The sequence below is a fragment of the Acanthochromis polyacanthus genome, chromosome 17, assembly GCF_021347895.1.
Source record: "Acanthochromis polyacanthus isolate Apoly-LR-REF ecotype Palm Island chromosome 17, KAUST_Apoly_ChrSc, whole genome shotgun sequence".
Classification (NCBI taxonomy): domain Eukaryota; kingdom Metazoa; phylum Chordata; class Actinopteri; family Pomacentridae; genus Acanthochromis; species Acanthochromis polyacanthus.
Genome location: NC_067129.1, coordinates 28291599 through 28311040, shown reverse-complemented (window position 1 = coordinate 28311040; position 19442 = coordinate 28291599). Strand labels below are relative to the sequence as shown.

At 40.1% G+C, this 19442-nt stretch overlaps 1 protein-coding gene across 1 annotated transcript; it reads right to left on the bottom strand.

Annotated features, from left to right (window-relative positions):
• Window positions 1-114: 114 nt before the first annotated feature.
• LOC110971807 (P2R1A-PPP2R2A-interacting phosphatase regulator 1) lies at window positions 115-18303 on the bottom strand. Its single transcript, XM_022222214.2, has 9 exons — window positions 17512-18303; window positions 16630-16714; window positions 12859-12915; window positions 11408-11454; window positions 10438-10492; window positions 9084-9148; window positions 8944-8999; window positions 8754-8838; window positions 115-7890 (listed from the first exon to the last, which is right to left on the bottom strand). The coding sequence occupies exons 1-9, from the start codon at window positions 17610-17612 to the stop codon at window positions 7767-7769; spliced, it is 675 nt and encodes a 224-aa protein (XP_022077906.1). The 5' UTR covers window positions 17613-18303; the 3' UTR covers window positions 115-7766.
• Between the last annotated feature and the right edge of the window lie 1139 nt (window positions 18304-19442).

Below are 19442 nucleotides of genomic sequence, written 5' to 3'. Positions count from 1 at the left end.
CATCTCCCATAAATTCATTAAGAAAGTCTTGTTCCATCATTCTGAAGCTAAGATGAAGGAATGATTAAATCAGACTGAAACTGCTGCTGAGGACAGACAACACGTTTTCGGATATGAAGGTACATCTTTGTTTTATTGATAGTTTTCATATACAATATAATATATATTTATAGAGTGTACATGAAGAGGTTCCACTAAAAACTAAAGTCATTCTGGGTCTTTTTTTTTACAGCCATGCGATCATCACGAGGGAATGAACACTTGAATATAGTCTTTGATTTTTCACTTGCATAAAAATACCTCATCTGGTTTTGTGTTACGTAAAAGAAAGAAGAAACTTGTTTTGTATTTACAGTGTGAAAACAGTCGCTTCTACAGATGTGCTTCTAGTTCCCTTCGTCGCCTCCCATCCAACGCTAGCAGCCCTTTCTAAAGTCGGCTCTCACTCTGGTAGATCGCCGGCAGTTTCCAACCAAATCTGACAAACTGACGTTCTGGTGACAAGTTAAATAAAAGGATAAAGCTTGGAGCATCGATTTCATTAATTTAAAGTGCTTTCTTTCATTTCTGTCTGCTGCAATGTTCAGTTTATCGAGAAAACGTGTTTTTAGCAAAACAGAAATGAGCTAAAACTAAAACACGGTTCAGTTGCATTTTAGTATTTAGCTTAAGTCGGAAAATACTTTGAAATCACGTCGTTCTGATTGTCAGAAAACTCCATAAAAACTCTAGAAACAGCCGTTTGACACACTGAAGGTCCAGATCTTAGACTTTCCAGATCTTTCAACCAGATCTCCTGATCTTCAGTCAGCTCATTAAGGTAAAAATTCTGTCGCTAATTATGAACATATTTCAACAAACAGATGATATTAGTTCATGATTTGGTTTCGTTTTATTCCGTGTTTGCTAACTTCTCTGTTTTCTACAAACTTCTTTTATGGAGGTTGAGCTGCTGATAAACGGAACGATTGATGAAAGTTTTCGGTGCAAATTCAGGCGAGAATTTGAGAAATTAGGAGTTGTTCTTATGTTTTTTTAATGTGGCTGATGTGTAAATACCTTTAGTAAAACGCTGCTCATGAAGACGCCGTTAAAAGTTCTGGAAAAGACTAAAATTCAGACCTCAGTTCAAGATTTGTTCTCCAATAATGCTGATATTCACAGAGTACTAAACTGATTTTCATTGTTTTCTGTAACAGTGACAATAAAGGTCTATTCTCAAAACGTTTCAGCGGTTTTAGTTCCGTTCTGTCCTTTGGAAGAGCAGCTGGACTCTCGTTGGTTATTAATGCATCGTTTTAGGCGACGGAGACAAATAATCTCCTCACATCATCCTGACCTGGATGGAACTTTTAGGTTCTAGAAGAATCAAAGTTAAGAAATCTTCAAGAACCTCAAAGTGAAGTCCATCTGCTTTTTACTGAAGCTCCTCCTCTAGAGCAGGATAATGTTCTCTAAAGATGTTCTAAAAGTGTTTGGGGATAACGTTGCTGGACTGTTGTTCCCCAACGTTCTCAGAAAGTTTGGCAAAAACAATTTATTCTCGTGCAACACTTTGGGAGAACTTCAGCCTAAATGTTCCAGCTTTTCTGAAATTACAGATTATTGGAACGTTCTTATCCAGAAAGTTCTGTCGTCTGAGGCCTCGATAACATCTGGACAACATTCCTGAACGTTCTTCCTTTGTTATCATGGAACATAATCTGAGAGCGTTTTGCAAACATCCTCTGAATGTTAAAATGTTTCATGTTAGCTCACAGGAACATTTTTGGAAATATTTTCAAAACATCCTGAGAACATTGCAGGGTTAATCTATCACATTACTGGAACATTCTGCTGTTCTCAGCTCCATTTTAACCTCACAGAACATTACTTAAAATGAAAAACATCTTTACAACGTTCTTTTGAACATTAGATTTAAACTTCTAAAACGAATCAAGCTTCAGACACGATCAGAATTTGTAAATGTGTTAACTAATGTTCTGGAAACGTTTCCTGCTAGTCAGAAGGAACCTCAGGGACTAAACATCGACCACAACGCAACTCGACGTTTGCAGACATTTTATGGATGTGATTTGTGGCGTTTATTCGTCTCAGTCACCAAAAAATGATGCATTAATCTGTAGAAACAGACAGAACGTGATTGGAACCACGGAACGGTTCTCCGCTGCTCCTTGAATGGTGAAATCACTGCGTTCTGCCAGAGTGAAATGTGGCTTTAATACTGATAAAACTGGTTTCTCGCTACGAGGAACAAACAGAACGTCAACGGTTCTCTGGTCACCAGGAGGAAGAAGATAAAGAAAGTTTGTAATGAACTCACAGTAAGAACGTCCAACGGAACGCTTCAGTCTCTAGGAATCAAAGACAAAGCAGCTGAAGATCCGACATTTCAGGAGGAACGCTGGAGCCAGAAGATAAAACTCAAAAAACACAGTGTGAATGAAGTTCTAAAACCTTCTAGGTGCTGTCAGAGGTTCTAGTTCCAAAAACATTCAAAGTTCTGCTGCCAATGTTTTCACCATTCTAGTTCCTGGAATGTTCTTCTTAAATGCAGTTTAATTACAAACTTTTGGTAAGAACATTGTTAGACCGTTACACTTCAATGTTCTCAAATCTGAATGTTGCACATTGTGGAAACGTTTTCTAATTTTTAGTTTGACAGAAAATCCGCAAAACTTCCCAGAACATTGTAGCTGCAATGTTCTACCTTTACATTAATACATCATAGTACAGGAACGTTCTGTCACCTGCGGCTTGAAAACATTTTCTGAATGTTGCATTGAGAACATTCTTCTTTTGTTATCATTGGAGAAACATGTTATGGAAGAACATTCTATAATGTGCGTTCTACCTTCAATGTATCACATTAGAGGAACATTATAAAACGTTCTGTCATCTGAGGCCTCGATAACATCTGGAAAACATCATTTGAATTTTGGTTTAAGAACATTCTTACTCTGTTATCAAAGGGACATTGGAGAATGACTGAAGAACGTTCTATAATATGTTCTTCAACAACATCCTCAGAACATTGCAGGCAGAATGTTCCACCTTTGTCAATTCCTCACATTACAAAAACGTTTCACTGAGGCTTCGATATCGTCTGAAAAACATTCTTTGAGCGTTGGTGTGGGAACGTTCTGTCCTGGAACATAATGTGTGTTCCTGACAACGTCCTCTGAACGCTGACATTAAAATGTTTTAACTTTAGAACATTCAAGGAACTGAGAATCTTCTTAAAACTTTGGAGATCTGGTTTAAACGTTTTCTGTATGAAGTTATTAGAACTTGTAGGTGATGTAGCCAATGTTGTGGGAACGTTCCCTGACAGCTGGGAGAACCCGACTATCCGATCCTGAACCCGTTATGTTCTCGGAGAACATGACGGGACGCTTTAAGGAACATTTAAAGAACACTGACAACACTCTTCCTCCGACAATCTGCTGCACACGTAGAAGAATTTTTGGCTTGAAAACGTTCTCTGAAGCAGAAACTACAACGTTCTCGTCACATTTTGATGCGGCTACATGAAAACTGTTTGTCTCTTCATATGTGGACGCCGACAGAACGGGTTCTAAATGTGCAAAGTTCAAAGTAACACACCTTAAAGCTACAGTTTGTGTCTGTACAGCGACATGAGTTTGGCAGCTTGTCGTTTCCTCTGAGGAACGTCTCAGTTCAGAGTCTGTCCGTCACTAGAACCTCACAACCTGCATCACCGGTTCTAGCTTTAATCTCTGAAGATCAGTTCTGTCATTAAACATAAATGAACGTTCTGCTGCTGATATGAGAAGATAAAGTTTTCTGAGACGTAAACATGAGAGGGCTGATAGATATCAACACATATGCAGATGATGATGTGTTTTAATCGACCAAAATCTGATCAAATTTGGACTAATTCAGACACTTTTTCCTTCTTGTTGATATAAAAACTCAGCAAAGTTTGGTTATTGAACTTTAAAAACCTAAATCTGATATGAAGCCAACATTAAATCTAACCTGTACTTTTATTTTTTTATTCTTTCATGAAACACACGTTTGATTTGAATCCAGGTTTTTATGCTGGATTTTTTAGAAATAAAACTAAAGATATCTTAAATTTCAGAATCAGATCTTGTTTCATTTTGTCAACCAGAAAACAAAATGTCCATGTTTTTGTGAGCAAAATGAAATAAATCCTTTGAAAAAGAATAAAACGGGAAAGTTTGGTTTCTGTGGCTGCTGCTGCTGATTTAACGACCAATCAGTTGATTATTTGTGCTTTTCCAATTAGAGGCCTTCTGAAACTGTAAGTTTATGTAAACAAATTTAGCATAACCTTCGTAAAAATACATGACATGCATGCATTTCCAAAAAACTAAACCAATATAAACATCTAAATGTGTATTTTGGATGTTTGTTTTCTACCGGTTCTGGAAGCAAAACATCCTAAAATACCCTCTAGACCGTCACTTCCACAACTTTGGATTCCATTGTTCAATACAAGTAGATTTTATTCGTACGGTGAAGTTTTGGTGTTAGAAAAATATATTGTGTCACAGATCTACCGATATTATATCTAAATGAGAACTTTTTTTATGAGAATATAACTCAGTAAAGGATGCTAATTTAAAAACGGTGAGATGACGCAGTCTGCAGCGCATGTAGCAGAGCAGACGGTGGTGTGGAGTCAGGTGGTGTCTTCAGTCAGCCGTTAACTAGTTTGTAAAATGTCTTTCTGGAATCTGTAAACAGTCAGCCCATAATTTTTCCTTTTTAATTTGTACATGTACTGTACATATAGAGATCAGATATTGTCCTTCATTGTGTGCAGATATTTGTGCTTTTTGTGCTGCTACTAGATATTTTAAAGCCGTATTTTCACTCCTGACAAACTCTGAAACGGGACAGACTCTCAGGAGGTAACGCTAAAAAATAAAGCAAGAAAACAAAAAGCATCAAAACTCAACTGCATTTCTTACACGACCACGTAACAGAAAGTTTCAAATGGTCTCACTGTGCAAAGTTCGGAAACATTACGTCAAACCTGCCGCTGAGGAAGCGTTTGGAGCAACTCTTCAGTGGAGAATAAAGACACTTGAATGGAAACAGCTTATAGAGACGCTTGAACACACCTCGCAGGTGAAGGTGGGACGTCGGTAAAACCTCGGATTGGACGTTTGAATCCTCCAAAATGACGACATGTTCAGGCACAACGATGAGTGAAAGTACAAAACTGTACAAACTGTCAAAGTGCAAAAGCTGGAAGCAGAACTGCAACCGTCCGACCGTCCGCTGACCCCCGAGACTTCAGGAAGTCGACTTTGTGCTCATCTTCTATCGAGGCGAAACATTCAGATCCAGGCTGGTGAACCGCTGCTCACTGGACAAATGTTAGTGAAGGACGTCTGAAGGAACCTGATGGCAAACATCTAGTAATGAGCCTCTACTGGTGGACCACCGTCTACTGGTGGACCTGTGGCGTCCAGGATTAATCCATTATGTCTGGAGGAACAGAACACCCCCACGTTTTTACCACTTTGGACCGGTCCGACCTGATGGAGGTCGTTTATTCTGACTGAATGTCAGCACATTTTTCTTTGGTTAAATTGACTTTTGAGTATTTCTGGACACATTTTCAGTAATTCTTGAAAATTTAAGTCTTTTTGGATCAGTTTCAGGTTACGTTAAACAGATTGTAGTTTCACCACAGACCTAATCGTGCTCTGATAGAGGCTCCTTTGCTTTCAGAATAAAGCCATTAAACTAGAACCAGGGCCGACGGATCATACGACAACATCCCAGGTATTTAGCGGTAATAGTTTGGAACACAATGCGGCAAAAACGTGCAAAATCACATCAAATAAACGGATGTTGAAACGTCTGGTTCAGCTCAGAACTACTAGAAATCAACCGGTTTGGATCCAATATTCAGCGTTTCTCCAATTATCTGTTTTTTTAAGAAGCTACATGAATTTAAAAATGAAAGTTACATGTTGAAAAGTTCAGTTTGAATTAAAACCATCTTCACTATTGTTCAAAAGTTTGGGGTCGCCCAGATAGTTTCATGTTTTCCACACTTTTATCCATGTGCTAACATAACTGCACAAGGGCTTTCTAATCATCAATGAGCCTTTCAGCACCATTAACTAACACAATGTAGCATTAGAACACAGGAGTGATGGTTGCTGGAAATGTTCCTCTGTACCCCTATGGAGATATTCCATTAAAGATTTCCAGCTAGAACAGTCATTTACCACATTAACAATGTAGTAATGCTCAAAAATTGTGAAAAAGGAGCCAAAAGCGCCCCAAATAACCCAAAACATTTTCAAAATGACCTGAAACTTGTCCAGAATGAGTCTAAAATATTCCCAACAGAGACACATTTGCCCAAAATTACTTGAAACTTGAGTAAATTGAGTTTAAAGCTTTTTAAAATGCTTTCGAAATTGTGCAAATTAACTGAAAATGGCCATGAATACCTTCGATTGTGTCCAAAATAAGTTAAATACTGTCTAAACTGCTTTGGAACATATCCAAAAACCATCCTAATGGACTCAAAATTGCCCAGAGTGATCCAACATTTGTCAAAAAAAACTGCTTAGAATGCTGTGAAAACTGGACTGGATTTATCGTTCATTTAATGTTGTCTTCATTGAAAAAACTGCTTCTCTTTCAACAATAACAACATTTCTAAGTGACCCCAAACTTTGTAACCGTAGTGTAGCGTTCAAAAGTTCAACAAAGGTTTGTGTTGAAGGTTGTGTTATTGGTCTCCTGGGTTGCTAAGAATCGATTTTGACTCTTAAAAAAACATTTCAGGACTGGCAGTAGTGACTTATTGTCAGATTTACAATCCACCCTAAAAACAGAGTCCAGCGTTGGTCTTAGGGTTCTGGTTCCTGGGGTTTTGTTCCACATTTAAACTGTCTTTAACCAATCAGACGACCTCGACAAGCGTCCGATCTTCATGTTTCTGGAGAACGGTGTGGAGTAGAACAAGTCGGTCGGAGAGAAGAATAAAAAGTATAAATGCAGCTCAGAGAAGGAAGATTCACTATGTACATTTAGACCCTGCAGGCTGAGGAAGGTATTCACATATAGATACACTATTAACAGCCAGACGAGCTGCTGCCGTCCCGCTACGCCAACAACATCCTCAACAACCACCGGCACTGAGCCAACACTCAGCCGACAGGACGAGAGTTTTACTAAAACACAAAAAGCCTTCGAGGACTGAAGCTTTGTTCAGAGGAACCAGAGAGCTTCAGGACTGAAGGTTTGGACGAAGATATGTTCAGGGTGTTTGTTTGGGAATGATGAGCTGGAGTCCAGACGCTCCTCTACAGAGAACAAAGGAGCGGATCAAACTGTCGACGCTCCAGAACCAAAGGCCTGCTGTTTGGCTTCGTTCTCAGGAACAACCCGAGACCTCATCAGAACATCCGACAGATTCGATCTGAACCAGGAAGTAAACCTCAGTTTGTTTGGTGTTCAGGTTTACCTACGATTACCCACAATCCTCTTCTCCTTGAGTCTGATCAGGATGCTGATGATGAATCTTCTCCAGATCAGAAACTTCCAGAAAAACAAAAATGTGTCTGGAGCTTTTTAGAAAAATAAAAACTATCCGAACAAAGTGAAACTCAAACCAGCTGAAGGCGTCGTCTGTCAGTCAGGTGAGGCGGTGGTGAGGAGGCGGGACTTACAGTGATGCTGGCAGGTGATTGGAGCAGAAACAGGAAGTGCTGGTGGTGGCCCAGGTGGCGGGGGGCGGGGCCTCAGTGTCCCGGGTGCTGGTGGGAGGTGAAGGGGGTAAAGGACGGGGGAGGAGACAGAGACAGACGGCCGGACTGAGGACTGACGCCCCCTGCTGGGGGGGAGTCGGCCGTCGCCTGGGAGACGCTGGAAGGTTAATTAATGAAATCAATTAATCACTTAGGTTTGAATCAATTAAGACATTTATAATAATGAAGTGTTAAATACAACCTTCTAAAAGCTGAAACTACCTTTACAGTCTGGATTTTTATTCATTATTTAAATTAATTCTTATCAATTATTATTTTTACTATTTACTGAGACACTCTGAGGCTTCATGTTTTAATTAATACTAACACATTTATATTAAATAAATACCTGTTTAAAGGCAAAAGTACGTTTTAAGTCCAGGTTATAATTCAATTTATTAATTGAATGCAGTGTTATTATCATTATTTATTATTCATAGGCAGACTTTACCAGTTTAGTTCAAATACAGGTAATATCCTATAAAATTACTGAAAGAAACAGGAAATAATATAAATGTTGGTGTTAAAAATGAAACAGAATGAAACACAGAATCAAAAATCTGTGTTTCGTCAAATACTACTTTGTCTTTTTATGTTTGACTGTAAAAATATACAATATTTTACTGTATATAAATCAGCAAATATATCGATATGTAAGAGATATTTGAAAGAATTGGTAAATTACAGATAATACAGATATCTTGCAAGATCACAGAAGAAGAAAAAGCATCAAAAATGAGTTATAACAAATACTAAGTAGCTTTTAGTCAGAAACAGTTTTGCTGTGTTTAAATTATCTACAAATGTCATTATTTTACAGATACTTGCTGTCATTTTCAACCATTCAGCTGATTGCTTTGATCAGTTTGTTATTTTGCAGTGAATAAATGAACAGAATTAGTTTAAATGTTCTGTTTTTATTCTCCTGTGGCTGTAACGAGTCTCTCTGTTGTTTTTTGAGGCGTCTCAGGTGTTCCTTACCTGACTGTGTAGCTGCTGCGGAGGGCGGGGTCTGTCACCCCGGCAACAAAAAGCTTCTTTGGGGGTCCGTCAGACTCCACCCCTCCTGAGGAACAAAGATTCACACTTTTATTCCATAGAATAATCTAAAAATGTCTGTTTCTACCCCCAGCAGGCTGACATCGGTACTGCAGGTTGGATTCAAACGTACCTTTCCTCTTCAGAGGCGTTAACGCCGGCCACCTGACGGTGGCGCTGACTGCAGGTCTGTCAGACAACATCACAAACGTCAGTAACGAAGAAACCAACTGAAAAACTTCCAGTAAAACCAGAATAAATGTTTTTATGAACCTGAACCTCCTTGTGGGACTCGGAGACGAGTTGGGAGTGACACCGCTGTCCTGTGACGGAAACCACTGAAGAAGAAACAACGAAAAACAAGAAGAGGTATCAGTAATCTGGATTATTCAGTATAAACACTCTGATCTGGACTGTTCAGTCTAAACACTCTGATCTGGATCCAGTTTAGATAATCTGAACTGGATCCACTCCTTTTGATCTAGATACAATCTGAATCTTCTAATCCGAATTTAGTCAAAAGAGTCTTGTTTAGACAATCTGAAACCAAATCTGGATGTAGAGTAAATTTAAATCAGAGGTAGATCAATTCCTGGTGGTCTGGTGTGAATCCAGATCAGGATTCGATGTGAAACCTCTAATCTGGATTCAGTCGAAACAATCAGAACTGGATTCACTCCAACCCTTCTGATGTACAGCAGATGCAGTCTGAATGATTTGATCTGGATTTTGTAGGAATCCCCTAATCTGGATTTCATTTAAAGAACCTGGTTTAAACAGTCTGAACCCTACTCTGGATTTACACTGAATCCAAATCATAATTTCAGACTAAATTCTGTGATTTGAGAGTGAATCCAGATTCAGCTTTCTTATCTGGATACAGACTGAACAATCTAATCTGGATTTAGTCTAAGAGTCTGGATTAGATAGTCAGAAACTGAATCTGGATTTAGAGTAAATTTAAAGTTTGACACCAAATCCATGGGGGTTGGTGTGAATCCAGATCAGGATTCAGTATGTAACCTCTGATCTGGATTCAATCCAAATAATCTGAAGTGGATTCCCTTCATCCCTTTTGATCTAGATGCGGTCTGAACCCTCAGATCTGGATTCTGTCAGTCTGAGAACTAATCTGGATTTAGAGCAAATGCAAATCAGAGTTTCAGACCAAGTTCAAGAGGTCTGGAGTGAATCTCGATCAGGATTTGGTATGAAACTTCTAATCTGGATTTAGTCTAAGTAGGCTGGTTTAGATCAGTGTGGAAACTAATCTGGATTTAGACTGAAATCCAAATCAGAGTTTCAGACTAAAGTCAGTAGGTTTAAAGTGAATCTAGATCAGGATTCAGTATGAAACCTCTAATCTGGTCTAAACCTAAAATCTGGATTTACGTGAACACATGTTGATCAGTTTATACTCTAATCCTGATTTACTAGATCTGGACTGAGTCTAAATCCTCTTATTTGGATTTAATCTTAACAGTCTAATCTGGATTCGGATCATAATCCAGATTAACATCGAACACAGTGAGACCGTTTAATCTCCGTCTCTCTAACTGCTCTGAACACTACATTACCCACAAGCCTCAGCGGTCTGGAAGCATCAGAAGGAAGTTTAGATGCTCACCACTGATGTGTGGTCGTGCCACTGGACTGGAGGAACTGGGATCAGACTGGAAGGACTGGGAGACAGAAAACGAGAGAGGAACGGGTCAACAACAGCTGGACTAAACCCTCAACAGCTGGACTAAACCCCCAACAGCTGGACTAAACTCCCAACAGCTAGATTACACTCCCAACAGCTGGACTAAACTCCTGACAGCTGGATTAAACTCTCGACAGTTGGACTAAACCCCCGACAGCTGGACTAAACTCCCAACAGGTGGATTACACTCTCAACAGCTGGACTAAACCCCCAACAGCTAAATTACACTCCCAACAGCTGGACTAAACTCCCGACAGCTGGATTAAACTCCCGACAGCTGGATTAAACTCCCGACAGCTGGATTAAACTCCCAACAGCTGGACTAAACCCCCCCGACAGCTGGACTAAACCCCCCCGACAGCTGGACTAAACTCCCGACAGCTGGACTAAACTCCCGACAGCTGGACTAAACTCTCGACAGTTGGACCAAACTCCGTACAGCTGGATTACACCCCCAACAGCTGGACTAAACCCCCCCAACAGCTGGACTAAACCCCCCCAACAGCTGGACTAAACTCCCGACAGCTGGACTAAACTCCCGACAGCTGGATTAAACTCTCGACAGTTGGATCAAACTCCGTACAGCTGGATTACACCCCCAACAGCTGGACGAAACCCCCAACAGCTGGACGAAACCCCCAACAGCTGGACGAAACCCCCGACAGCTGGACGAAACCCCCGACAGCTGGACGAAACCCCCGACAGCTGGATTACACTCCCGACAGCTGGATTAAACTCCCGACAGCTGGATTAAACTCCCGACAGCTGGATTAAACTCCCGACAGCTGGATTAAACTCCCGACAGCTGGATTAAACTCCCGACAGCTGGATTAAACTCCCGACAGCTGGATTACACTCCCAACAGCTGGAAATTTGCTGTAATGTTCTTCACCTGAGTCTCTGCAGACTCCCTCTGAGCGTCGTCTCCATGTTCTCCTCCTAAAACACAAACAGGAACTTTTAGTCTCCATGTCGATCTGCTGGACAAACAATAAACTGAATCCACGTTTCCCTCACATCTTCATTTAAGGTTCTTTCTCCGAACAATAACATCATGAAGGCACAGATCTGTTAAACACTGAACTCCTTCAGCATTTCATTGTTTTTTTTTTAATCTTAACCAATGTCTTACATTAAAATTGAGACTCATACAGATTTTATAAGTCCGCTGTTTTGTCTATTGTCCTCTAAATTACTCCGCCAAGGAATGCAGTGGAGTTATGTGACGATCGGTGTTGGTTTGTCTGTCTCTCTGTCTGTCAGCAACATTACTCTAAAACAGACTAACGGATTTCGACGAAATTTTCAGGGAAGGTCAGAAATGACACAAGGACCAAGTGATTAGATTTTGGCAGTGATGCAGCTTATAGTCTGGATCCACAGATTTGTTAAAGATTTCTGTATCATTGCCAGATAGTAACACCGCGTCACTGTAACCATGACAACCAGTGAACACTACATCAGCTGATTGTGATCCTACTACAAATCCACCACTGAGGACTTATCCATCAGAAATGATACAAGGAACAACTGATTACATTGTGCGGGTGTTTCTGAGTCCCATCAATTCCCGCTAAATATTTAGGTCACAGGATTCGGTATCCGTACATAACGTACACATGAATAACACATGCCGGTGCTCAGGTCATTGTGTTTGTGGGTACAGCTATATTAAATGGACACATTCTATGGTACCATGATTTCTGTCACAAATTTTTTTCAAGATTTCCTCCGCTGGAAATGAAACAACTGAGCAGCCTTGGAGGAGGACTGAGCTCTCTGAGGGCTTTTCTAGTTTACTAAATGAATTCAAAATTGCGATTGAGGCGAGAACTCTTCAGAAAAATGTTTACTGATTCAACAAATCAAGTGGAACATTTGTTCACAGACTTCTATTCATGAGGTCCTCGGCTTACGACGTCGTCGGCCTACGGAGTTTCGTCGTTACGTCAGAACTGGTTGTGTGGATCTAGTTAGCGAGTGGAGCGGATGAATACATGGCACTATGTTTACATTCATCGGCTGTACGCCACCAAAGTCGTTGGTATTCATGACATTTTCCAAAGAACTGATCATATCTTGATGCACGTAACAGTTTTGTTTACATTTTCACCAGAGTTCCGAGTTGCGGTGGAAATCAACTTACATCAATCTGTAGGAACGAAACTCTGATTTAAGTCAAGGATCCCCCGTACAATCATACTTATCAGCCAGAGGACTCGCCCTCTGCTGGCTGTCAGACAGAAAGCAGCTTTAAGGTACTTCAGCATCAGTTTGTCTGAGATTTTACAAACGTAAGTCCAGGACTGCTCTAAATGGAGGGTAAAGAGAGTCGATCCTCACCTGCCTCTTCTGGTCGAGTCGATCTCCGGTCAGAGAGAAAGGAGATAAAGGGACGAGCTGAAGGAGGGAAACGAAAAGATGAACAACATTCAATAAACAACAGGAGCTGAAAGAAACGCTGATGATTCTCTGGTTTCATCTGGTTAATTGAATTTCATTCATACACAGAAAGCTCTGAGTTTTTATGTGCCGACAAAAAGTGGTGTCTGTAGATCTAAAGGACCGAATCAGTTTTTCAAGTTGTATAAAACACGTCACGTTTATAAAACATTTTTGTTCCTCCTGTTAACACTGAAAGTATTCAAGGCTTATATGAGAACGATCTTCCAAAGGCACAGCCTTCTAATTTGTGCTGCAGTGTGAATTTTTACACTAAAAGTCAGTAAATTTGAAAAAGTTCTACCTGATTTGAAAAAAACAAAACAAACTGGCAACAAAGCAGTGAGTTTGTCCCCTAAACGCCTCACATGCATCAGTAGATTCTACTGTTCCCCAATGTTCCCTGAACACCTCACATGCATCAGTAGATTCTACTGTTCCCCAATGTTCCCTGAAAGCCTCACATGCATCAATAGATTCTACTGTTCCCCAATGTTCCCTGAAAGCCTCACATGCATCAATAGATTCTACTGTTCCCCAATGTTCCCTGAAAGCCTCACATGCATCAATAGATTCTTTTTTTTTTAAATTTTATTTTTATTTGGAAAGAGTAAAATTACAAAGGCATGTACATCTTAATACTTATTCAACATTTCTTCCCTTTTTTTTTTTTTTAAAGTAAGTTGTGTGGGAGAATTTTCCTCTAGTGTAAAATCGCCTTTAACAAAAATGTTACCTTTTTAATATCCTCTCTTTAAAAAGCTGGAGATCAATTCCCCTCACACATTGCCAATATACAAACAAAAATGAACAATTGGAACATAGAAGCAGAATGCAAAAGGAAAAAAAAAACAAAACAAATTGGAACTACGAACTTCAAAGGGGAGCCTACAGTACGGTATTTAAAAAAGAAAAAAAATAGTAATACATAAATAAAGATACATATAAAAGCACCTTTGGTCAAAACCACTTGGAGAAGTCATAAAAATTCTGGTCTCATTTGAGCAATGTAATTGATCCATTTATTCCAAATATCATAAAATTTGTCTTTCCTTGTATTTAAAATATAGGCAAACTTTTCCATGGTAAAGATTTCCAAAATTATATCAATCCAGACATTTAGAGAGGGTGGAGCAGTAGTGAGCCATTTTCTTGTAATTTTTTTTTTACTTGCAGCTAAAAGGGCCTGTAGCAGTTTTTTATCACTTCTCCGTTCCAAGCAAGTAACATGGCCCAAATAGAGGCTTTCAAAATTAAATGGTATGTTAATTCCAAATACAGAGTTTAAGCTTCTATGAATCTCTTTCCAGTACCCATTTAATTTAGGGCAATCCCAGAATATATGGTAGTGATTAACGTCCTCTGAGCCGCACTGTCTCCAGCATTTTGCCGTCTTTGCATATTTACCCAGAGCAGGTATCTTGAAGTATCTCACAACATTCTTCCAACAGTGCTCACGCCAAGACAGTGAACTAGTAGAAGACCACTGGAATGACCAGATTTCCCCCCGCATCAATAGATTCTACTGTTCCCCAATGTTCCCTGAACGCCTCACATGCATCGGTAGATTCTACTGTTCCCCAGTGTTCCCTGAACACCTCACATGCATCAGTAGATTCTACTGTTCCCTAATGTTCCCTGAACGCCTCACATGCATCAGTAGATTCCACTGTTCCCTGAACGCCTCACATGCATCAATAGATTCTATAATTTACCAATGCTCTATAAACTTATCACTTGCATCAGTAAACACCACAATTCACCGATGTCTGTGATTCATCCCTGTTCCCTAAATGCCTCGCATGCATCCTTAGATTGAACTATTTGCACAAGTTCTATAAACTTTTCCCTTGCTTTGGTAGTGGCTACAAATCACCCCTGTTCCCTGAATCCTCACATGCATCAACTAACTCTACTATTTCCCAATGTTCCCTAAATGCCACACTTGTATCAACTGACACTACAATTCACAGATGTTCCCTAAACACCTCACATGCATCAGTAGTCCTTAAAGTTCATCATTGCAGCTCATCACACATTACAATTTATACATGTTCTCTAAAGAGTGCATTAATAGATTCTACAATTTCACTAATGTTCCCTAAACGCCTCACATGATCAAGTAAATGCTTAAGTGTACAGATGTTCCATGAACGCCTCACATGCCTTGAATGATGATGCAATTCCCAAATGTTCCCTGAACACCTCACATGCATCAGTAGATTATACAACTTAAAGATGTTCTTTCACTAATGTTCCCTAAATGCTTCACACGATTTAGTAAATGGCAAAGTTTACAGATGTTCCCTAAATGCCTCACATGCAGCAGCAGATGATTCACCAAAGTTCCCTAAAAGCCACATGTGCAGAGACATGCATTGATGGTCTTTAAACTCATTACTTGTACTGGCAGAAGCTATAAACAATGTTCCCTAAATATAACACACACCTCAGTAGAAGCTACAACTCACCAAAGCTCCTTGAACGCCTCTCGTGCTTCCATTGACACAATTCACAGATGTTCGCTAAAACCTATGCAGGCTTTGATTCACAAATGTTCCCAAAATGCCTCACAACCATCAGTACATTATACAACTTAAAGATGCTGTTTCACTAATGTTCCATAAACGCCTCGCATGATTCATTAAACGCATAAGTTTACAGATGTTCCCTAAATGCCTTACATGCCTTGCTAGAAGCTACAGTTCACGAACTTCCATTAACACCTCACATGAATCAGTGGATACAACAATTCGCAGATGTTCCCAAAACAACTCGCAATCCTTGGCAGAAGCTATGATTCACTGATGTTCCCTAAACACCTCACAAAAATCAGTAGATTCTACAATTTAAAGATGTTCTTTCAACAACTCACACACCCTGCTAGAAGCTCAGATTCACCAAAGTTCCTTTAACGCTTCATGTGAATCAGTGGATGCTACAATTCACAGATGTTCCCTAAATGCCCCACACGTAGCAGTAGATGATAAAATTCACCAAAGTTCCCTAAAAGCCACATGTGCATAAGTAGATTCAACAATTTAATTGGCCTAAACAATGTTTCCTAAATGCTACACACGCCTCAGTAGAAGCTATGACTCAACAAAGTTCCATTAACGCCTCACTAGAACCAATTGATAGTACAATTCACAGATGTTCTCTAAATGTCTCACAAGCATGAGTTGGTTCTAGAGTTTACAGATGTTCCCTGAACGCATCACAAGCATCGGCTGATACAATTTGTAGATGTTCCCTGAATTCATTACATGTACAGGTGGAAGCCACGGTTGACAGGTGCTCCCTAAATGCCTCATTTGAATCAGTTGACGCTACAATTTACAGATGTTCCCTAAACACCCCGCATTCTTTGTTTACGTGACAATTTGTTCTGACAGATTTCTGGTCACAACTTCAACACATTTCCTCTGACTGTTCACCCACTGCTGGAGGACAGAAACAACCCACAGACCCGTATGAAACATTTGATCACATCTGATTTCAAGATCACCTCTGGTAAACTCATGCACTTTCAATCCGCTCCCTGCTGAGTTTCTCGGACTGATGATGAACGTGTAGATTTGGGCTTAATGACGCTTTAAAGTGGAGCTGATTCAGATTCTACCTTCTCTGGGTCATAAATGTGTTTTTAACCTGACAGCTGCAGTTTCTCACCTGTGAAGGGCAGCTGGGGTTGATGGAGACGCTGCTTCGTCGGTATCGAGCTGAAGACACGGGACTGAAGACGGTCATCCCATCGCTGAGAGACATTCGTACAATTCAACAAAAAAACGTAAAGGACTTCATTTATTCACCTGCATGCAAATATGTGCCATGAAAACAACATTTTTAAGAAAAATAAATACAGTAAAATTACTTTACTGGTTAGTCAAGCATTAGAATTGAATGTGTTTGGGATGTTTTTGTGGTTGCAGAAATACATGAAATTATGTTTTTGGGGTGAAAGAAATTATTACATTAGAACAAGGCAAGCAACTTTAAAAGAGAGATTTATTTTATTTATTGTTCTGCTCGGTGTTAACGAGAATTAAAGAGCACCTCTGATGTACTCAGAAAAAACCTGTGTATAGTATTAAATTAAACATGTATGGCTCCATGTGAACAACATTCTAAATTCGGTATTTTTTGAATGGGGTTTGGTGTTGACCATGTGGACGTTAATAACACTGACCTGACAATGGTGGTTGTCTCTAGATTGTTCAGTATTTGCATTTTTTCTGTCATGTATCTCTAATATTTGTTGCTTTAATTGTACAACTCTTCAATCAACTTTTGTTCATTTCAATGTGCTTCAGAAGTAAATTTGATTTGATATGAGACGAGTGGAAAACAGGGTAAACAGATATAAACAAAGAATGTATTTTCTTTCAATGCTGCTTCTTGTAAACCCGAATTAAAAAGAGGATTTTTGAGATTCAGAAAACCATTTTTAATCTCTTTTGATTTAACGTTTATGTCTAACAATGAAGTAAACATTTAAATTTATTGTTTTTTGACTGGGGTTCTGTGTGCTCATGTAGCTGCAGTACCACCTACCTGACACTCGTGATCATAGGGGCGCTGTTCGATCTGCGGAGAGCCCCGCCTCCTGCCCCGCCAGCTGCGCCTGCGCACTGGTCCACTTCCATCCGTTCCATACCTCGGTGCGCAGGCCCGGCGGTGGCGGCGTCAACTGCCGGCCTTCGACCTGCCGACGGCGGCGTTGGGCTCTACTCGAGCCCGGTGGAAGCCTGACCCGCAGGCCTCACTGGCCGCAAACCCGGAGCCGCCGAGTCAGCGGGCTGAACACCGAAGCTCTCCGCTCTCTACCGCATCTCCCTCCGACCAACACGTTATCCTTGTGTGTCTGCGGGCCGGTCCGTCCCGTATCCCCGCAGCTCCGCTTCACTTACGGCTGTCTGAACCGCAAATTAACGGCCGCGTTAAACCGAGAAAGAACGGCGCGCTAAACCTCCGGGACAAAGTTTCCTAACGGTAGATAAGCGACGCTCCACCGGTCGTTCCGACTCCACCGAGAAACTTTTAATTCGAGTCCGCGCCGCTGACGTGACTTTTCGGATTAGCTGTTGAGCTAACTTGGTCTCAAACCTCCAGCCAGCAGCAGAAAACCGCTCGAGCTGCAGCCGGAGAAGATCCAACCCGGCCCGGTCCAGCCGTAGGCAGGCACCGGCGCTCACACGGGCCCCGAAACCACCGACCGGAACCCCGGAAAGCCCGAGAAACGGTGCAGAGAAACAAGTTTGAAAGATTTTTACAACATAGTCCTTCAGCAAATAGAGGCAGTTCAGCAGCCTAGGAAACAGCGCCGCAGCCCGGCTGCTGAGGGAACTACAGGCGGTGAGAGGGCCCAAAACACAACAAACCGCCTTTTAACCGCCGAGGAAGGAGAGAAACACAGAGTCATTAAAAAGATGGATTTATTTCGAAATAAATAAATAAAGATAAATAATTAAATCAATAAGTCCAGGTCACCAGCAGTAGAAATAATAAACCTACTGAAGATATTTATGTTTACAGTTTTTCTACAACAAGTCTTCTAGACTTAACTCCACTCATGACTTTAAAGTCATTTTGGACTTTCTGTCAGTTCTAACAAGTTTCTGAGCAGATTTGGTCATTTCTTTGAGTGATTTTGGATAATTTATTAAATATTTTTGGACAATTTTTGTTGTTTTTGTTAAAGTTAAAAGTCATTTTAGACACATTTTGAGTTTTTTGGAGTCTCAAATCATTTTACACAAATACTTGTTCTTTTGGAGTGTTTTTGGACGATTTCTGTATAGTTTGAAGGACTTCCTGAGAACATGGACAATTCTCAAGTCATTTGGGACATTTTTGGTTTTATGAAAGGTTTGAAGTGTATTTTGGGGGGGATTTATTTATTTTTTGACAACACTGGATTATTTAGAGTAATTTAGGACCAAGTTTTTATAATATTAGACTCATTTAAAGTGATTTTGGAGGAGATTCAAGTCCACTGGAAACGTCTAGCAGACATGTTTCTCCAGGCTGAATGGGGCTCCAACTATTGGATCCTCTGTTCACTGTTTCTGAGCCGTGCTGACTTTATTTTTTTGAGTCACAATGAATGTGGTTTTGTCTTTTTGAACACATTTTGAACAAATTTTACCTCATTTTAGACAGACTTTTGTTATTTTAGACAAATATAAAGTTATTTTGGACTAGTTTTTATCATTATAGACCGGTTTTGAATCACTTTGAACATATTTTGTGTCATTTTAGACAGGTTTATTTTGTTATTATAGACAAGTTTTTAGAATTTTGAACACATTCCAAGTCATTATGTACAAGTTTTTGTAATTTTAGACATTTGGACATGGTTTTGTCATCTTGGACGTGTCTCAAGTCAGAAGAGATGTTTCTCCAGGCTGAATGGATCTCCAACCACTAGGTCCTCTGTTCACTGTTTCTGAGCCATGCTGACTTCTGTGTTCATCCAGTAGGTT

Coding starts and splice junctions, on each gene's coding strand:
- LOC110971807 (XM_022222214.2), bottom strand. CDS start 17,612: ATGGAACGGATGGAAGTGGACCAGTGCGCAGGCGCAGCTGGCGGGGCA. Junction 16,715..17,511: donor CCTATGATCACGAGTGTCAG/GTAGGTGGTACT, acceptor AATGTCTCTCAG/CGATGGGATGACCGTCTTCA. Junction 9,149..10,437: donor GGCACGACCACACATCAGTG/GTGAGCATCTAA, acceptor TTTCTTCTTCAG/TGGTTTCCGTCACAGGACAG.